Raw genomic sequence first — 22,500 nt, 5'->3', positions numbered from 1 at the left:
TGCTTGTTGTATCTCTGAAGTACTGCTTGGGAGTGAGGATGATATGATGAAAGCTTGGCTGGGAAATGAATGTAGGCACGTTCTGGATCTACTGCCTGATGAAAGGTCTTTCCATGCCAACCGAGCACCAACAGGCACCTATCCCTCTCCACATTGCTTCTTCAGTACCCAACCTGCCACCTCTCTCTATACTCCCCATAGCTTTGCTTTCGGAAATTTCCATTCAGTATTTCTCAGCATTTCATTCTGCTTTCCCATTCGATGATCCTTGGATCAGTCGTTTCAGTTTCATTTTTCAACATCGGTTTCACTTTGGGATATCGGTTTTGATTTGTCATTGCAACTTGTGATGCAATACGAATGGTGCACGAAAAAGGTCAAAAACGATTTTCGGGGGAATCTTTTTCGATCTTATAAGGGGTGTCGTGGGGTCTAGATGGGCTTTAGGGTCTTAAATGTAAAAAAGCAGTCAAAAGTATTTAAAGGGTCTAAGTGCCTTAAATGGGTCAACATGTCTGAAGGGGTCGAAGAGCAAAAGGGGTCAGAAGTGTCCAAATGGTTTGAAATTGTTCAAAGGATCTAAAGGGTCGAAGAAGGTCTATATATCTCAAAAGGGTCTAAATGGGACGTGTGAAGGGGTCTAAAAGGTAATAACAGGGTCTAAATTGGTGATAAAGGGTCCATCCATCCATCCATCCATTGGGGCCATACTCTGTGCAGAGCGTTGGTGCTGCCTAAGCAGTCTCCTTGGCTATTGGACACAATCCTGGGTGAGTCACCACTCCGATACAAGATACCAGCATGCTGGCACTCATTTTGCCGACCTCGGAAGGATGACAGGCAGTCAACCCCACCTGGTATTAATTCAACAGCTGAGGGGGATTTGAACTCAGGATCTTTGGATCCCAAGCCTACCACCCTCACCATTAAAGGGCAGGGGGAGGGGGAAGAGGTCGAGCTGTGAAGAAGGCAGAGGGATGAGGAAGGGAAAGGGGTGAGGTTGGGAGAAGGGTGAGGGATTCCAGCAGATGTGACGCCCAGTTTATCATCCATCTGAGACGGCACACACATTTCTGAATCACCCTACATGTGAAACACTGGGATGACAGTTCATAGCTGGGTCAGGATTCAAATCCGGACAACATAGAGCAAGTATGCGTACCTCTAAGCTTTCCTGCTGTGATAGTTTGATTTTTTTTTTTTCTTATTTCATGTCTGAAAACATTTTTAACTCATTGTGATCCAATCATTTATTTTTGCCTTCCTACCTCTGGTATAGAACTGCCGTATCGCCACTGAAACTTTAACGCGTGCCAAGCCGCTTCACCAAACAAAACGGTTGAAGAAAATTTAAAAACGAAATGTTTAATTTTTATTTGTCTTTATGCTGAAGTAATGGGTCGTATTATGGAAGATTGTACAAAAAGGGGAAACGTGGAAATTAATATTTCACATTTTCAGTGAGCCAGCCACCGCCTGTTGCACCGCTGAACAACGCGTGGCTAAGAACAATGTGAGTGACAGGTGAACTTTGTTGAAGTCTATCGACGTACAGTGTTGACAGTGTGAATATTGTAGCGCGCTTGTCAAGTGGCTTCAGCACTCCAACTAAACGGTTGATAAGAAACGGCTCGCTTGGCACACGATTAGCAATCACCGAACCGTCATATTAAACATGCACCTCCCAGACTCTGGAGATGCCCAAAATGTCAAATATGTCCGAATTGGAGAAATGAAAAAAAAATTGGAGTCGGAGCAATGTTCACATTGGAAAAAGTTTGATTCTGGAGCTTAAATTTTGTAATTTTGCTTAGTTTAAGAGATTCTCGAGGTTATGGCATGTGCGCAAATGAAATATAGCCACAAACGCTGCCGTCTCCAGGCGTTTAGAAGCATGGCAATGTACCCAGCGATTCGTAGATATGATGAACAGGCATTGGATAATATGAGTGAGGAAAGTGGAAGAAAAAAAACGAAGAAACTTTGGCGTGAAGAAATCGTTGTGGCCTGTTCCAAGTCAAGGCATGGTTGAGCAGCCCAAAAAACATGGCGTCTTCAGACCCCCAGCGAAGTTACCTAGGATACGCCTTTATACCCCAAAAGAGCGAGGTGGCTGAGGAAGCGCCTGACATCGGATAAAATTAAATAATGCCCTCAATTATCTTTAAAAGGGGGTGTTTTAATTAACCCAAACACCCAATTTTCACTCTTGCACTTCCTTGGAGTTTTCTTGGTGTGCATGCAAAGTTTCAGGCCACTAGGTGCCAGGGTTTTGGAGTTATGGAGGAGAGACGCACTGCTTTTTATTAGTATAGATTTATTTCCTTCCATCAGATGTTCTCTTTGACTGTATTCCATTCAATACAATCATTGCACATCTAAACACAGAGATGTGCATTTGCACTTGTATCAAGCTTGGATTATGCACAACACAGGTGACTCATTGCACGATTAGGGCATCTGCTTATTGGATACAAGCCTCTGGTTATTGGAGACAAAAAGGTGTTGATTTCTTCGCATAATTTATCTGTTAGTGTTTAAAATTGATTATAATTGGGATTTTAATTAATTTTGCCCCTTTTGTGATCACACTTCTATATATAACTGTTATTCATGTCTGGTAACAAGTACAACGTCCAAGGTTAAATGGAAATGGGTGTGACAGCCTCGTGACGTGACGGGACTAGCAAGTTGCCGTGCCCGCACAGGATTCTAAACGGGTTGGGTTGTTGGCAGCAAAAATGCAAATGTTGTCCTCTATCATCGAGCCGGCGAGGTGGGAGCAACATTTCACATTTATTTCCACATCTGATGCAATTTACGTGCTCTAATGGTGATGTGGTGCTCCATTTGTAACTGTTTGTTTGACACATGTAGCTTTTTGATGCCTAAGGTCCATTGTAAAAACTTGTATCGGTGTTAAAGCCAGTGACCAATTACAAATTAATAGTGTGATAACAACATCAAAGCTTAATGGTTTTAGAAAGGTTTTGAAAATGCTAAATATGAAATACTGTTATAGATTCGGTGGTGGAGGGATTCGCACCCTACTCTTGACAGCCAAATGTTGAGGATTCGGCGTCGCTTAACAGCACTGCCGTCTCCGGAGTTATAACGCCGGCTAGTACGGCACAGGTCTCGGGTCACGCGCCTCGGATCGCGATACCAAAGTACACCTGGGCCGTACCAGTTGGGGAAATAGATCCCGGCTACAGAGTGGGTTTGTCAGAGACTGAGCGAAGTCTGCCAATCCGTAGCCCATTTGGTTTTAAATACAAATCGAGCGGATTGTTCCTCAGCACGGCACGAATAAACTCAAGGTGGCAACTTTCATATGAATCAGCCAGATTTATTGGGGACACATCAGGGAAACACAACACAAGCAAAGCATTCACCAACGTTATCATTCATCTATAACCCGCTCTTAACTAGGGAGCTACGGATACGGGTTTGAAGGGGGCCCTAGCGAGATAAACCTTCGACAACATGCAGACAAGACACTGAGTACTTGGTCGTGCCTCATGGATGAGAGGAAAAGTGTCGAAGGCACGAATGCGGCTCGTGAGAAGCCGATGTCAACAGATTCGAGCGCCCAAGCTCGAGCACGCCGCGTGGCAAAATGGCGCTCGTACTCCTATTCTCGGCACCGCTTGCGCACCAGCGTGGCAAGATGGCGCTCGTTCTCTTATCGGCACCGCTTGCGCACGCAGCCTCGGCGCGTCCAGCCCCCATAAGGTCGACGGCACAAGACAGTCAGATCTATGGTGGGTTCCAGCTGCTTTCTCACAAGGTCCAGTATACAAATCCAGGCCTGGCCTGTTCACCAGACTAGGTCAAATCTGGGTGTTGGGCTCCGCAGGCGAATCGATGGGATGGAGAGCCGTGTCGAGCCATGCATTGAGTCAGGACAGTCAGAAGCTCCGTGACTGGACTCAGGATGAACCTGTTGATGACCTCCTCATAAAGTCGATCGCCGACTCCCCTCATGCAGTTCCTCTTGCCTTTCGGGGCGGGCCTTTCTCACGAAAGCAGATCGCAGACTCAACACCAGCCGTACCCAGACCGACAAAGCAGCCAGTTCCTTTCGAGGCGGGCCTTTCTCTCGAAGCCGATCGCAGTCTCCACACCAGCAGTTTCTCCCTTGCCTTCTTGGGGCTCGCTTTTTCTGGACACTCCCCCGGGGACACGTGATTGGTTCATCCTTCGAGTTTGCAGCCGCTCTCCGCCAATGGGTTGCTGACACGTCTCGTTGACTGACTCTCAGGCGCTGGGTGGGTGCTGGTTCAGAGGGGGGAAGGCAGAAGAAGAACGGTGCCTCTCAGTACCCCACCACTGCAAACACTGGACAGCCTGCTACGCCTCCCGACACGCATGTAACGTCCGATTACCAAACAACCTGGCTAAACATGCATTTAAGGGGGGATCTGGGCTAATCCTATATTTAACTAGAACGGGCACTCATAGAGCGCATACCTTTGCCGCCACTACTTTTTTTTGTTCTTGGTATGAGTGTGGGGAACTGGTTTCATATGAATGGTCTTATGACACAAACCACATATCTATAATGTCATGACCCCCCCCGACTTTCGGGGGCTATGGACTAAACAACAATCAACTCACGTCGTTTTGGCGAGTCTTCACTCGCAAGCTCGGTGAATACAACGTTTCAACAAGAGAAGGTAATCTCGTTTGATGCTGGTTTCATGCAAATCGAATAAGAATTGACTGAGTTATGCCGAAAACCGCATATTTTTCAAGGGCGTGACCCCCCCCCCCCGATATTTTACTCCAACCGGTGACATGTGTTATGACGTCATTGTGTCACAAGATTGGGCATTAAATTCTGAACATTTTGGTGATTGGTTCATGTAAAGCGGACAAGAATTGACCGCGTTATGACAAAAACCGCATATTTTTCAAGGTAGTGACCCCCCTGACCTTTGACCCCTAACCGGTAACAAGAGTATGGGCGTCATTGTGTCATATTGCATATCACAAGATGAGGCGTTGAATTCTGAACATTTTGGCGTTAGTTGCATGCAAATTGAATAAAAATTGACCGTGTTATCGTAAAAAGACGATTTTGACCTTTTCGTGACCTTGACCTTGACCTTTGACCCGAACGATCCAAAAATCTAATCGAATGCTTCCTGGCTAATAACCAATCATCCCACCAAATTTCATGCAATTCGGTTTAATACTTTTTGAGTTATACGAATCACAAGATTACAAATAAATAAATAAATAAATAAATAAATACACGCCGACCAAAACATAACCTTTCGCAGAATGCGAAGGTAATAACCCACGAAGGGCCCATTTCCGCAACAATACAATCTCAAAAAGGAAGTGTCAAATGATATTCCTTCAACTTTCTATTTACTTCACTTATCCGACAAAGGAAACATTTATGTTTATTGTCAACTCTGTTTTGTTGTTTTCACAATTTTTAGCACACCACGTATTTTCCATCAATGCTGATTCAACAAATATGGTACGTATCTTCTTTAAAGGCCAAAGTGCTGCCTCCACAGCAGGAGAGGGGTGGAAAAAAATAGATTTGATATTTGGAGTCAACAAAATTTTTATAATTAATCAATTAATTGATGTTAGTTAGCTAATTTGTCTGTTGTTAAGGTGATCTCTTTTTGCACCTTTCTTATGTAATGCTGTGATGTTGGCTGATGTGCAAGTAGATAGAAGATGACCTCTGGTAAATTACAGGGTGAAAAGGGCAGAGGGAGGAAGTGCAAGAGCAGCAGAGCAGGTTTTTAGCACACTTGAGCTGATGCCGTCCGGTCCATTTGCAGACTCAGAGTCTCCGTTTGCCAGAAACTTTTCCACCTTCTCAGGTGCAAAAGAGACAGAATTCAGTAGCAGTTGGATATGACTGGGAAAGGTGGGTACTTGAACACAGTAGAACACAAATCGCCTTATTGGCACTTTCAAAAACGTTCCGTTTAGCAGTACTTTGACAAATTATTCACGACGTCTCGCGTCCCAAGGGCAGAGTAACTGTGAGATTCAGCATTCAGGCAAATATGGCAGCACCTAGCACTGTTTAGTGCAAAATGCAAAGCAAGAGTTTAAAAGACCCTTCCCATGTCCTATTTTTTTCCCCAAGACTGTGTGGGGTAAGATGTTCTCTGAACTCTCGAGTTTTGGATTGTGATCATGTATTATTATGCTTTGTTGGTTTGATGGTTTTTAATTGCTTGTGGTTGATATACAGGACGTTTTTCATTTCTGCATTAGGGTTCAACTTTGTGCATTTTGATCATCCATGCAATATAATGTCTTGCTTTTAAGATTTTGGCCACATATGACAGTTTTAAAAGTAAAACCCAGTACATCTAGGTTTTTTTTTTTGTTTGATTACTTTTTAAGTTCAAAGTTTTTAATTTTTTTTGTTAAAATGTTGCTTGACTCGGGAATGCAACTCCTTGTGGGTGTCTGATGGCAAAGAGAACAACATAGAGATTTGAAGGTTTTTTTTTAAAAGGTATTTTCTGAGGTTGTTTATGCAGCCTTGGCTTCTATAATCCAATGCAATTTTGCATTATTGGCTTGTGTTGATGTAGCCCTCAGGCTCAGGCCATCTGTTCACAATCCCTCAAGATTGGCACAAATTAGCTTCTGTTAATCTGCCTGGTGATGACAGCAAATTGTATTAATTTACATCTCACAATTGAAACTGGAATGAAAACCATGCTGAGTTTTTACTTTATTTTAAATGATTGTTGTTTTTCATTACTTTGAGAGCTGTCTGCAAAAAGTGTATGTGTGATTGTGTGTGAGAGATTAAAGTAGAGGCAAGGAGAAAATCGTTCTTTAAAACTAATATATTGGAATGGGGGTTAGAAGGATGGTATTTTTTTTCATATAAAATGTTGAGGGTCATGGAAAAGCTAGAACACAGAAGAATAACATAGTGGAAAGCGGGAGGAGTGACACACCAACAGCAGAGTAGAGGGACAATTGGAGGAAGAATGAGATCAAATAGAAGGGAAAGGATGACAGGGTGGTGATTAAGTTGAACATGAGTTCAAAAATTTAGAAGTGTAATATATGAGGCAGTGGTGCCAGGCCAAAGGGGAGAGCAGTACTCAATCAAGCTGCAGTTGAAAGCCTTGCAAGCTGACAAAAGTTCATATTTGTCAAGAAGAGACTTTGCCTGACAGAGGATGCCCAGTTGGAGGCATGCTCTGGAGGCCAACTTAGATGTAGGCTATGGTTTTACAAGAAGGATCATGGACAAGAAGAGGTACATTCAAAGTACACCACCCCCAAGCCAAATAAATTAATAACAAATCCTCCAGCACGCGACATTGCCGGGGCTCCTTCGGCGCCCAACGATGCTGCCATGCAGCACATGGAGACGGAATTGGGAGGGAGCGGTGTACAATAATTGATTGATTTTACAGATTAATTGCAGAATTGAAATATATAAATAATAATGGAAAAAATTATTACTTCATGAAATGGCTGATAACATACCCAAACAACCACCGTTTCATCTGAATCTGTAGTTTTTTGAAAATTTCATAATTGATCTAAAAATGAATAAATAATTGATTAATCAGTAAATCAAAAATACCCTTTATAGCCAAATCATTTATTCAGTGTCATGTTCAAATATCATCTTCCTCACTTGAAAGATGCCTGAGATATTGCCCAGATGAGAAACAAAATAAATAAGTAACTAATCAATAATAATTAAGTAATTCATCAATTCATTAAAAAAAAATACCGTTTTTGCCAAAGCACATCTTTACTTTTGTCCCCAAATTTCAGCTTCCCAGCTTCAGGGATGACTGAGATATTGCCTGGACATACAAGAAAGAAAATTGTTCATCCATTAATTGATTATCAATAAATCAAAATGCTCTTTATAGCCAAATCACTTATTCACTGTCGTTTACAAATATCAGCTTCCAAGCTCAAAGGATGGCTGAGATATCACCCAGACAAACAAGAAGGAAAGAAAGAAAACAAACGGAGTAAAAACTGGATACTCCATCCCTTCGGCGCCCGGCGATGACATCATGTATCCCTTGGATATGGGATTGGGAAGGAGCGGTGTACAAAATGGCTGAGGCAAAAAGGTTTGAGTGACTGAACTTCAATCGGTTATTTGATAAGGAAGTACATAGGATAGTTTGCCAGATGGTTTATTCGGAGAAATAGAGTGAGGGTGCGCTTTGTCAGGGTTGAAAGACATATTCCAAGTGTTGGACAAGCTCCTGATTCTATCAAGGTTTGTAGAGAGGGAAGAGGCTGCTGCTTAACTTTCTAAAGGATGAGGGATGTAATAATAGAGGGTGGGGTCATCAGTGTGTATATGAGCAGGATTCTGCAAGATAATTGGAAAGATACTTGATGAATTTGAAGAACATGACTAGCTGAAGGCACTCCCTTGGGGAACTTCAGCATTGACAGGGAGAAGAGATGAGAGGATCCTACGAAGAGCCACACGCTGATTACGAGATTGGAGAAAGTCAGGAAGCCACGTGTGAAGGTGGCCTTTGATGCCATTGGAAGAGAGCTTGGAGATCAAGGCGGGGTACCAGACTGTACCGGATGCTCGAGATGTGTCAAGAGAGACAACCCTGATCTCATCTCTGACATCAAGGGCCTTCCAGGAAGAGAAGACAAGTTATTTGAAGGCAACTGCCTCACTCCAGGATTCAGTGTAACATGGGTGGGAGGATATGTTTGAAAACTGTAGACAAGATGGAAAAAATCTGTGCATAAGGTGGAGTCAGCTTTTGTGGAAGATTTTGAAGTTGGCATCATTATCAGGGGAGGCAGAGATGCAAGTTACAGAGCTTGAATTAGCTGTCAGACCCTTCAGCACTGAGCCATCTCTTACAATTGCCAGAGAGATTTTATGTCTCACAAGCAAGTGATCAGATGAACCAATTGGAGCATGGAGGAACAGGAGAAGTTGGTGAGAACATCGGTCATACAAGTCCATATGGCAGGATTTGCCATCGTAGACCACAATACATCAGGACCTACCCTCTTCATCTGTCACAGTACCCTAACCCTATTCCAAATTTCATTATCCCCATGGCAAAATATTGCTCATTAATTAAAAAAAAAATAATGGATGGAATCGCAGCGAAGAACATTCAAATGTTAGTTAACTCGTGTGATGAATTTGGCAACTCAGCAAAAACATTACAGAACATTGCATAACGGCAATAATGCTATTTGGCAACAATGCCAGTTAATTATCACAATTGACCAATCACAAGTGGCATTCCATCGGGCATGACCATTGATGAAAGCAATATGGCGGTGCCTTCGTCTATTGATGCGGGTAAGATGACTCGGGTTTTTGTCAAAACTTTTCGTTATTCACATTGTTTCTTCAACAAAGAGTAGTAATTTAATTTTGTTTACAAACTAATCCTGGCTTTCATTCGTCATTTCTGTGTCTGATTGGAAGAAGTACGACTGCAAAGAGAGCAAAGTTGTAGAACGTCACCAACATATTGAGGAACATAATTCACTATGAGTCTTGCCAAAACCGACTTTACGTCGTTTTGAATACATACCTGGTTTCAGCTTGTTTGGCGGAAGCCATGCTACATACAACTGACGCCGTGCCCACGATCAGCTGAATCATGTCCCACCTTCATGCAACATTGACAGTTATGGTCAGCGGTAACTTGGATCGGTCTCAGTCGCACGTGTTTTCCCCTCACTTACAAAACCCCTCATGCCCAACTTACAAAAAGCATTCGAGAAACCTTTCACCATGACTGGAAAGCATCTTGCAAGTACTCCCGCCACGAGGTCCCGTCCATTTTCACATTCCAACTGATGGAATGACGTGATTAAGAGCATTGGGTGAAGCGACCATGCGGTGGACGTTGACCGCACGCTTGGCTTGCCTCCGACCACAGTGAGAGGACATCGACTCCGACATCAAGTATCGACTCTCCACCGACAATGCTCTGCACCTCCAAAGAGACATCTTCAGATGAAGAGGCAGGCAGGCCTGCCTCTCCCTCCCTGTAACCCCAACACTCCACACCCGCACCTCTCCCGTCCCACCAAGCAATCTCAGCCATACATTTTGTTAAGTACCCCCTCCCTGTAACTGTTCATTTAATTTTTCATTTGTGTTATTTATCGATTTGTTTAATATTTGTTTCTAATATGTAGTTAAGTGAGATTAAAGTTATGTTCGGGTGACCTAAAATGTGCACTGGGAACGCATCCCCCCCCCCCATTATAACATGACGTCTATGGGAATATCTCGTCTGCTTCACATCACACTTTCCAGGAACGAATCGAAGTCATTAAGTGGAAACTTGCTGTATTACGAGTGTTAGAAACGCTTCTGTGATGTCAGTAGAGTCGAGAGGAGAGACAAAAAACATGTCAAGAAATGTGATGCTCAAGGTGATATCTGCAATAAAATGGTGGACTTCACTTTTAAGTTTAACTCCAGGCAAGTCCAGCTAGCCGATGCTGCATAAGCTTGCATGTAATATCAGTGACAAGTTGAATGATTTTTGGTTTTTTTCCAACAAAAATGCCAGCTCGGTTTGTTATTCGGATTGTGAACGCATGTGGGCAAACCTCGAGAACCGAGAATTTCCCCGATAGATGGATTGGAAGTTGTGGGGCGGTCCCTTAACCTCCACCGTTCTCCCGATGTGATGCCCTTCGACTTATTATTGCAAGGGTACGTCGGGGATCGTTTTCCAAGCCTCTGTTGCTGACATTGAAGCACTTTGTGCAAGGATAACCAATCACTTCAGCGGTGTGATGAGGGATATGTTGGTCAACCCGGTGGGTTAAAGTGGATTGACGTTTGCATGTGCTAATGTGCCACTAAAGGTGCACACGACGAGGTGTACTGAAGAGCACAATAAATTTTATGAATTATGTGACAAAATGCAAAAAAAAAAAACCCCCACATAATTGCATCTCTTTTGGTTTGGTTGTGATGAAGTTTTAAAATGAGAACTAGAATTTGTGGACAGCCTGTACTTCAGCTCACTTATTTTCGTATCATCCATGGTAAGTTTACCCAATCAAATGTTTTGAATGAATCAATGTTGTTGAACTCATTTTGCTTTCTCTTTTCTTTTCTTTTCTTTAAGCACAGACTCTCATGAAGACTCTATAAAAAGCAGTCTTCATGAGAGTGTGTGCAGTCCCCTTGTGGGTTGAGTGCAGATATACTGGAGCCATTTCAAAAGTTTAGTGCATTACCTTGCCATGCTGAACTGCCCGTAGGTTTTTCACGTCTTTAACCCTCCTCGTGTGGCACGATGTGCAGTTTCAGCTGAGCATGAGGCCAAGGCACCGTACAAATGAGATTTTGTAATTATATCATTTCATGTTCTGAGGAAATCGCCCCGAGATGTTCATCAGCTAAGATGGAGGCTCTCGGGGACCATTCTGTTTCGTGTGAAACTATAGAGAGGTCGGTGAACGTCACCCAGGCTGGTCCAAGGATATCGAAGGTACTGTGCGTGGAGGTTGAGCAATAATGACTCACGAGAGACGCGTTCAGTTCATTGACACCATTCTTCATTGGTTCCAAAGAATTATCTGTACCATGATTGCATACCAGTCATGCATTTATTTCTCCAGCAAGCATGTTCTCCATGCGGATCAAATAACAGAGAAAGTGGAAGTTTTGTGCAAAGTGAGCTAGCTCCCAATGTGCTCACTGATGATTGGCTGGCGACATGCTTCTTCATGCACAGGACTTATCCTTGGCATTGGTAAGTTGATGGTGACATGTTCTGGATGAACGGGTCCACTCATTTGATCCATAGTTGAAGAGTCAGAGTACTGAATTGTCAACACAGTCATCAAAGCCCATCACAGCCAGGTAGCACTGATGGTGAAGCCTGGGTGATATTATGTTGTTCTCTCAACTTTGGCTTGTGCTTGACGAGACTGTGAACTGGGCTCTTTCGGCAAAGTTAATTTTTAAAAAATGTTGCATCCATTGCATCATTAGCAACCTGAATTGCTTCTGGATGGCATGATCCCCATTCCCCTCACCTCTTTCCGTCCCTTTTCCCCTTCATGACAACACAGTGCTTCAATGCCAATGCGACATAAGTCCTCACTGTAGAGGCGGGGTTGGGAGGGTATTCTCCTGACCTGTTGCCTTGCAATTAGTTCCTGACTCTGAAGATGAAAGATTAATTGCAAGGAAATTGGTACAGGACAGTGGATGTGATTGAGGTCGGGCAGGTGTATGCTGCGTGCGCCATCATCATGGTGCTGCCTTTTACTGCTCGTGAGTTTGTTTTCATCTTCAGAGTGTGGTGTGGACTAGTGAAGGGTAAACTTCTTTCATCCCTGCTCGCATTTATATTTCTAGATTTTGTCTTGGTCAATAAAGTCGTACATAAGACGTTTGAAATGGCTCTCGTACAATGTGTGACCACTGTTATCACCACTTGTTTTGGTGCCCCTTTATGGATTTTTGAGATTGCTTCGTTTGAACTCACTGTATAGTAAGGATTTTTTTGAACGATTAAATTGAATGGGATTTAACTTTTGAACTTGTGAATGCAATCTTGAAACCAAATCAATTGAAAATGACCCCCTCCCCTATCTTTTCCTTTGCACTTTGTAAAAAAAACCAAAAAAACACACTTTAATTCCTGTCAATATAATTTTGATCCGTGCATTGTCAATTGTTTCTTTTCAGAATAAGTTCTGGCTCGGGAGTGAGAATGAGCCCCTGACGGGTTTTAAATGGAGGGGAGGAAGCGAGCGGGAGACGACTGGTATCGAGATCTGGAGTGAAATTTTCCTGTCACATCGAGCCGATGGAACTCAGGTGAACCAGCCCAGTCACACGGCGCACACCCATGACCAACCAATGACAGCAACACACACTTTCAGTCCTGAGGAAACTTCTTAATCATAATGTCCCTTGCTCTAAGTCGCATATTTTGGACGTTCTCCCTGGTTTTCTGACCCTATTCCCACCGCCGCACTTTCCTTTCCCGTGATCGCGGTAATCCGTTTACTGCAGACTTTGCCTCGTGAAAAATGTGAAGCGGTTCCACGGAAAGACAGAGTTAGTATAAATGGTGGTTCTTTGCACACTGCCTTGCCTCTGTGGTCCAATTTATCCATCATGTTTTTTTGGTGTAATAAATCACAAAGTAATATCGTGAGTGACTCCGTATTGTCTGAGCTACATGTGTCATGTCATGTAGTGTAATGTAGAAAGCATTTTCAACTGACGAGGCTTTTCTTCTCCGCTTGCTGCTGAGTTTGCAAGCAGGAACCCGTGTTTCATAAAATGATGGCACTGGGAGCTGCTTTTAGTAACTGCATGGCTTTTGGTGGTGCGAACAGTCATGTTTTTGAAGGAGTGCTTTTCTTGGAGGCCATTCCAATGTAATTTGTTTTTTTTTTTTAAAGAGAGGTAGACAGACTTTACTCTCTCTGTTCATGTACATTTTGATTTTGATTTATATTAAAGTGAAATAGCTGCTCAATGACAAAACGGCAACAACAAAAACGTTGTCGCTTGTTCAAGCTGTCTACGGCCGAGCGTTTGTTTAAAAGACGATACTGAAGAGGTATGCCCCCTTGCAGGCAGGTATGCAAATTAAATGGATAGAAGGAGCTTTGGTTTGAGATTGTGATCCGGAGCATGGCTTCATCCGTTGGGCACAGCGAGCCCAACGTTTTCTTCGATGGAGCTCCACGATGTGGCCCAACCCCTGCTGAAACTGCCATCCATGTGGCAGGTCCAAAAAGATAGGTGAACACGATAATCTTTTTGGACCTGCCAAATGGATGGCAGTTTCAGCAGGGGTTGGGCCACATCGTGGAGCTCCATCGAAGGAAACGTTGGGCTCGCTGTGCCGTTTGTCTGATCTTCATTTTACATGTAGAAGATCTCATGGCGTAGTTCACAAAGAATGGAGACATTGGACTATATTCTGGCCAAATTCTCTGCATTGGTTGAACACCAGGTTTACCAGTTAGCCTCATTAGCATTCTGTTGGTATTCAGCTGCGTCATTGGGATCCTCAAATGGTGAGCCTCCAGCAGCAAATCTGATAAGTTGATCCATATGTTTCAATCCTTCTTGGTCCAATTATTCTTTCATATGCAGCACACGACTGCATGTAGCAACATTTGCCAGGGACGCAGCTGTGCCATCGATGCAGTGCCGCCTTGTTAATTGGAGGTTAGAGCGGAAATTGGGATTTTGCCAGGGTGCGCGCAATAGTTCGCCCACTTTTTGTGAAGGACACCGTCTGACCTTTAACACCCACCAACTAAATTGCTAATGCTGTAAGACGGGTCACCCGATTTAACATCCATCCGAGGGACGGCACACATGATGATGACTCGTCTTTCCTGCGAAACGCCGCGATGACAGTTCACTCAGTGGTGAGTGTGCACACCTTTCGACTATCATGTTGGCCTTTATGATCCTGATCATATACTTCCTGGTAGTGTGTAGTGCTCTCTTTTTTTTTTTTCCAATTAAGAAACATTTTCCCTCACCCCAGCAGTCAAAAACATCCCTACCATTTGTTGTTTCTTTGCTCTTGGCTTCACTTATTGAACTTTTGAAACTGCATTGCATGACAATAAATAATTAATCAAAGGCTTTTAGAATGATGTATTCTGCAATGTTTGCAGTCGAGCATTTTTGTTTTCAATCCCACATTAATTTGCTGCCATTCCTATTTATGTTGTCTCAATGTATGAAGGTGGCAATATTGCTGATGGATACCCAAGGAGCTTTTGACAGCCAATCAACCATTCGAGACTGTGCCACCGTTTTTGCTTTGAGCACCATGACGAGCTCTATGCAGGTCAGTGAAATTTGTTCAACTCAGAAATCCTTTCAGATTCACTGGCTTCTCGTGTCTTGTCATTTTATGCAAGGTCATTGTTATACTATTGTCATGAAAAGAGGTGACCCCAAGGGCTCCAGGTCGTGAACTCCAGGGGCCCCTTCTTTCACTCTCGCGAGGACGAGTCTTAAGGACTGCCAAGCATCGAGGTCTGTTTAATGACTTCATTTGCGAGAATAATTTGACTGTGCTTAAAAAGGATAAGATGAAGGTGATCAGCTCTTGTGTGCAAGATATGCCTGAGACAAAAGAACAATGGTTGAGCCATTTGTCCAAAAGGTAGTAATCCTGAGTTTATTGTTCTTCAAATGAAATTGATACGCACAAGCAATGAACATGTATTCAAAAAGTTTATGATGTTTAAAGCAAAATGGGTACAATTAAATGCACGGCTATGAGGCATTCACATTCCGATTGCACAAAACTACAAGAAGTGAAATTAGCACCCAGGAAAAGACTGTTGGCAGAGCATGCACATGCAACCAACATTTATACAGCACAAAGCTCACAACATGGAGGCTAAGTGTCGGTGTGGTCAGGTCAGGTATGGGAGCATGTGCCAGAACCACGTCGCTGCGTCCACTTTCCACCGGTACTCCAGGGGCCTCCGTCTGGCCATCCCCCAGGCAGATGCCAGGCCCATCCCCATCTCCTTGAGATGATGGTCAACCTGTTGCAACCATGAGGCACGTGATCGACCCACTGGCCTCCTCCACTCATGAGACTCCCTCGCTGAGAGAATCTGGTGAGCAGGATCAGAGTCAGGAAAACGAGCCACATGTCCATACAGCCGCAACTGACGCTCACGGACTATGCAGGTAACAAATCTCATCCGAGTCTCTCTCAGCAACCGCTCGTTGGACACAAAATCCGACCAGCGATAGCCAAGGATTCTCCGAAGAGACTGGTACCAAAGGAATTAAGTCTCCGTCTCAGATCCTTGGTCAGAGTCCAAGTCTCGCACCCATAGAGCAAGACTGGAAGTACCAAGGACCTGAAGACTCGGACTTTCGTCCTCCCGCACAGGTACCGGCAGCGCCACACCCCATGATCCAGTGAATCCATGACTCCCCAGGCGCGACCCAGACGTCTATTGACCTCTGACTCGCAGCCAGCAGAGACATGAATATCACTGCCAAGGTAAGTGAATCTCTCCACGACCTCCACGTCGGTGTGGTGCGCTAATTATAAAGCTAATTTGCACACACTGTCTACACAGAAAGGCCTCTGTAAGCATCAATTGAATGAATGAATATTTGCAATTCGGGAATCGTCTCGATTTAAACGTTTCACAGCAGCACGTTTCTTCTAATTTCGATGCATAACCGTAAACATAAGTTTAAAGCCTGCCGTACACTTGCCCATGTTCGCTGATGTGACTCAACAAGACTGTCGGCGACAAATCGCGTGCAATCTCTTTTTTGTCGGAGACTGCTGCACACCGCGGTGACACTATTTTCGGTAAAAAAAACAAAAACACAGGCAATGAAGAAAAAATGCAGGGAGCAAGTGAGAATGGTGAAATCACTGAGCACTGCTACTTTGGCACGAGTGCGGGTATGTTGCTGACAGTGTGTGAGGAGAAAGAAGCACTGCAAGTAAAGCTCTGGGAGGAGAGAAGGCTGGCCCGGAGAGCGTTCAACAACTTCCTCATGGAACTTGCTGCAAAAGATGAGAGATTTTATGCTAACTCCCAGAGGATGCTTCCGGCACGCTTTACTGAGCTAGTGGAGCCTGTCAGTACATGGACAGTGAGGTGAAACGTGACATTTGGGCGTGCCATTTCAGCTGCAAGAGTGAGTCGCCAATAACTTTGTATTTTTTTTGGCGTTCCGCTTTGAATATGATTTACTGCCATAGCCATACATGCAGTCGTGATCTCGCCTCAAATCTATGAGCTGGGCCTCTTTCTCTTCTGACCAAAAGTCTGCCATATTGGTGCTGTGACCAGGTCACTGAAAGCTGAAGTTTAATTGGTCAATAGATTGCACCGTGTCGGCACCAACCTCTCGACAAAGGGTACACGAAGAGGTAACGTCCACCATGGGCACAACACTCAGGGATAGTCAGGTGGGAGTGTACTTGGTGGCGGTGCACACTGTTGATAAAGTAACCTCAGCCCAGAGGCACAGGTGGATCAAACTTTCAGTATTTTTTTTTTCTTTTCCTTTTTACACCTTGAGCCACACTAACATTCCACTAAGCGGTGTCTCCAGAAGATTGTTTGCAGGTCTTTCTCCAGCCACGCTCATGCACCTGAAAGTCCAGATTTCAACAAATGATCTAGGTGTGCTGTCAATTTGGTTCACATATTGCATCCTCAGTGGATGGCCACAGTACTACTCTCAAGAGTTGAATGGACAAGAAAACAAACACATACACTACAAGGACACTCGACTTCAACATTGAAATAGCACAACAAGACTAACAATGTAAATAACATCATGAATACATCATTCGCAAGCATAGTGGAGACTCCATCATGATGCTGCACCTCTTGGTCAAAGCAGGCCCGTCGCTAGGGGGGGGGCATTTGGGTGCAATGCCCCCCCCATGGCACCTCTGGTGCCCCCCCACTTGTACGCCACCCATTTATGCCCCGTTGCACCCTGTGAACAACTTAATGTTTAAGGACGAGCGCCCACTGTGAACTTCCTGTTTAAGAGTTCACCTGTGTGAACTAAAACCCTAATTCCACATGTTCAGTGTGGTGAATAATAAGGCCTTCTTGGATAAACTATTCTTTTATAATATCCTTCTTTGAATAACAGTCAAAAGATAAGTGTGCGCTTCCCAGCGCATCTCCAAAAGCAATTGGCAAGACAATACAGTCCAAGACCACAAGATAAAAGATAATAACGCAAGCACCAACGTCAGCAGCCAAGACCTCGTGTCGAATGTCGATGTTGTGGGTGGTTATATATATATATATATATATATATATATATATATATATATATATATATATATATATATATATATATATATATATATATATATATATATATATATATATATATATATATATATATATATATATATCGTGGATCATTTAGTTTTTAGGAATAGGCAATAAGCGTATTCGATATGGAGACCCTATTGAGCAGGTTACCTGATTGGTTGTAAGTTAGTTATAAATGTAATATAGTCATAATATGATATGATAAAGGAAAAGACATAAATTTACATTATTGAAGATGAAGTGCACGTGCACCACGTGACCTTCACAACCCGTCAACCCTCCATCTTACAAAAGTAATTTTATAATAAAAATTAAAAATATGTGTGTTTGCAATCGTGCTTACATTTGAAATTATGCAGATAAAACCTGTTTTTGATGGATGGATCATTTAATAAATAAAACCGTCAACCGTCAAATCTCGCGAGTCGCGAGGGACGAATCACAGAGCACGAGCTTGCAGCAGGAGAAAAAGACGTGGATGATGGATATACGAAAATGGCTCAGAAAAGGAAAAAATGCAACCAACGAAAATGAAGAAGATGATGAAAGACATGTTGTGGGAGGAGTTGGAGGAGGAGGAGGAGGAGGAGGAGGAGGAGGAGGAGGAGGAGGAGGAGGAGGAAAAGACTATCATGTCGATGAAATACCGACAGAAGCTGGCCAACGTGGCCAAGCCAGTAACGTCAGCCCTGTGGCTGTAGCCCCAGTGCAGACAGCCGAGTTTCCACGCTCGGCGGCGGCCTTGGGGTCGGGTGTGACTGTCAAGCCGCTTCCCGGTAATCTTGGAAGTGAGAGACCAAATCAAGTTGTTCTACAGCGGTACCCTGGCCATCTGTTGCAGAACAAGAGTCACTCGTTTGTGTCCTCGTGGTACCAGACTAATGAATGGCTGGAATACAGTGTGCAGACAGATGCAGCATTCTGCTATCCATGAAGGAAGTTTAACACTGCACGTGGCCCAGTGGACTCTAATTTCACAGTGCAAGGCTACCGGAATTGGAAACATGCCGTTGAGAAAGGCAGGGGGTTTCACAAACACACAACTTCAAAGGAACATTTAACTTGTGTTTTGAGGTGGAAGGAGAATGAGAGGCGCATCGATTGTGGTAAGATTTCCACACTCCTCAATGCTGACCAGCTAAATAGAAACCGGTACTATGTGTCTGCTCTTAGAGATGTTGTGGGATTTCTCGCTGGAAATCAGATACCTTTTAGAGGGAGCCTTGATATTTTTGAAGATATGTCAGACGGGCACAGTGGGCTCTTCCTCTCGCTTTTAAACTACACACTCAAAAAAGACACCGAGCTAGCCGAAATAATCAAACATATCCCACGAAACGCAAGCTATACCAGTCCGGAAATGCAGAATGAACTGATCTGCACATTGAGTAATGTTGTGACGGATGCCATCGTGGAAGAAGTAGGCACATCGTGGTTTACCATCAAGGTGGATGGGACGAGGGACCCCACTGAATGTGAGAACATATCAATCATCATTCGCTTTGTATCGGCATCAAATGAAGCAACAGAGCGTCGACTCACAATAGCTACAGCCGACGCTGGAGATGCAAAAACATTGACAGACCTAATAATTGCAGAGCTGACAAAAACAGGACTTGATACATCAAAAATATTAAGTCAGGTGTACGACGGGGCTTCGGTAATGGCTGGGAAGCATGGTGGGGTGCAAAAGTTGTTGCAAGAGATATTGGAAAGAGAAATCCCCGATGTGTTCTACTTAAATCACCAAATCCATCTGGTAGTTATCCACGCACTGGCAGCAGAGAAAGCTGTCACTGATTTCCTCGAGGTTTGTTGTTGCCTGTACAAATTCTTCAGAAAGCCCACTGTTGCTGCACAGTATAAAGGTGAGCGGTTAAAACGACTTCTTGATCAAAGGTGGACGGGACATTTAGCCACAGTGTCTGTGATCATAGGATATTTTAAGGATATCTCATCCTTACTGTCGGAGATTGATGCAGAGCACACCTACGGTGCAGAGATGAGGATGGAGGCTATTGGGCTTTTGCGGGAAGTCTCTGGGCCTGCCTTCATGTTCATTGCTGTCTTTGTACAAAAACTGCTGATGTTGTTAGATGGCCCTAACAGACTCTTGCAGGCAGAGGACATGGACTTGCTAACGGGGTTGGAACTGGTGGCGAGTGCTACAGAGTGCGTGAAGAAACTCCGCTCTGCGGATGAGTTCACTGATCTGTGGAACAAGGCCAACGATGCTCGCACTTCTACACCTGCACCACCAAAACGGAGACGCACAATGCATAAGAACTTGGAACAGTTTGTAGTTTTGGAGACTACAGGACAAAACAACGACAATGACAAGACGGAACTGCAGAGGGTTATTTACAGCGCAATTGACACTGTGCTTGGCGAGATCGCTCAGCGGTTCAGTGAGCGCAACACACAACTCGCCCGTTCACTCGCTGCCTTGAATCCTGAAAATGTCACGTTTTTTAATCCCCACTTGCTCCAGCACATCTTGACATTAACAAAGTCAACCATCAGTGAAACAGAGTGTGTGGTTGGCAAAGCAGTTTATTCGCTCAGACAGAAAAGCAGCCAAACGAGAGATGGACAAACAAAAACTCCTCTCAACATACCACAAAACGCTGGAAGCCATGCCAAGTGTAGTGACTGCTATGAGACTTGGACTAACATTTGGTGCGTCCACTGCCATGTGTGAAAACTCATTCTCAACATTGAGGAATGTCTTCACTGACCCTCGACGGTCCATGCGCCATGCACGCAAGGCACAACTGGTACGGCTGGCCTTCGAGAGAGACCTCACATGTAAATGCCTGAACGGATGGAAGGAGAAGGTCCTCAGAAGATTCCACACCGAGACACGTCGCCTGCAGCTCTTCTGACAGCGAGTACAGCGGTATAAAAACTACACGAGGAGTTCAGATTGTGTGTGTGACTGCTGGTGATGCGTGTGTGGTTGTGGTTGTGGTCAGCACCCGCCGTGGTCAGCTGCTTTGTACTTCTGATGTTTAAGTTAAATGTTGTGTTTGGTGCTTTGCATATCCCATATCTAGTGCTTTGTGCATAACCTTACCTCTGTGTAATTGACTGCTTTAAATGTGGACCTTGTGGTATCTTCAGGCTGGTTATATTTGCTGTTGATCGTTTAACGTGATGATCGCAGGTCATAGCCTACTGTATCTTATTTCAAAGTGCACTGATTCTGGTGCCAACCTCACCCCTGTAGTAATTTTATCTCTGGTATATTGATTTTCGAATGCCAATTCTTGACAACACCTTGTATAAGTGCACCTGAATTGGTGCCAATTGTCTAATCATTGAATATCTGCATTGTGAATGTGCCAGTTTGTTGCGGCTCTCCTGCATTCAAATAATTTTAGGCCAAAAACATCGGAACATATTAAATCTAGCTGAGATCAATTTGGTTAGAATGCGACGACAACCTCAGTATGGATGTGTCAATGCTGCATGAATACAATAGTATACCGGGTTATCAAAAAATTAAATATAACTAGAACTGCCACTTTATAACTGCTGGCAGTGATGACCGGGTACCCAGTCCGTCCGCCTTTGATACAACATGGGACTTTCTGCAGATGACAGTCGCAAAGTTTCGCATTCATGGGGAAAGTGGTTCCAGAAAAAACATTATTGAAGAGTGATGCAAACAGAGGCCTGCTTCGATATGGTGTGGGACTGAAGAGCTGCGAACCGGGCAGCAAAAAGCGTTCAATTTCCTTATTACTGGCGAACAGATTCAAATAATTAAATAATTCTGGCTGCCAAACCGTGTGACCGATCAGGTTGAAATTTTAAACTTTTGTTTCTCATGTCGGCTAAATTAGAAATTTGAAGTTTCGTATATATAGAAGCAGTGGTTCCAGAGTAAACATTAATTAATATTTATCCTTCAATCCAAGATGGCGGCCAAACCATGTGACTTGTGATGTCATTATTTTCACCACATGTGCAAACACAATCGTAGACGATAAGTGCAAATTTTCGCTTCGCTAGGTTAAGCAGTTCCAGAGAAAACATTATTTAATATTTTTCTTAAAACCAACATGGCTGCCAAACCCTGGGCCCGATCCCGTTGAAATTTCAAACCCTCATTCCGCATGACTGTTGCACCATAAAGGTGATGTTTCACATTTATTGATGCAGTAGTACCAGAGTAAACATTAATTAATATTTTTCCTTCAATCCAATATGGCTGCCAAACGTTGCATCGTACCTCAAAAGGGGGTGGGAACTTTTTATTCGTCATGGAGAGGCGGTCATAGTGGTCGAGTTTCGCCTGGATCTGTTCAGTCGTTTCAGAGAAAAAGACGTTTGAAGATATTGTTTTTCAATCCAAGATGGCTGACGAACCATGTGACCTATGACATCAGAAATTTATATTCTGCTTCCAACTGGGTATTGGAACACGTTTGTGAAGTTTTGTGTTAATCGGTAAAGGTGCATTTTTCTATCCAAGATGGCCGCCAAACCATGTGACGTGTGACGTCATAATTTTTATCATGCGTGCATACTGCCCTCTCGATGATAATTACAAATTTTCGATTCGTTTGGTTAAGCGGTTCCAGAGAAAACATTATTTAATATTTTTCTTAAATCCAAGATGGCGGCCAAACCATGTGACTTATCAATTCGAAA

General features: G+C 43.7%; 1 protein-coding gene across 3 annotated transcripts in view; it reads left to right on the top strand.

Moving 5' to 3' along the window:
• LOC147032051 (atlastin-2-like) overlaps positions 1-22,500 on the top strand; it is a 203,920-nt gene that overhangs the window by 55,389 nt on the left and 126,031 nt on the right. For all 3 annotated transcript variants that reach the window (XM_085869339.1, XM_085869338.1, XM_085869336.1), the window contains exons 3-4: positions 12,698-12,829; positions 14,733-14,837. In XM_085869339.1, the coding sequence (XP_085725465.1) occupies positions 12,698-12,829; positions 14,733-14,837 (237 nt within the window). The remainder of the gene's footprint in view (positions 1-12,697; positions 12,830-14,732; positions 14,838-22,500) is intronic.

The sequence above is a fragment of the Eptatretus burgeri genome, chromosome 2 (genome assembly GCF_056783735.1).
Source record: "Eptatretus burgeri isolate ZD-2024b chromosome 2, Ebu_testis_v1, whole genome shotgun sequence".
Classification (NCBI taxonomy): domain Eukaryota; kingdom Metazoa; phylum Chordata; class Myxini; order Myxiniformes; family Myxinidae; genus Eptatretus; species Eptatretus burgeri.
This window is presented reverse-complemented; position numbering and strand designations above follow the sequence as displayed.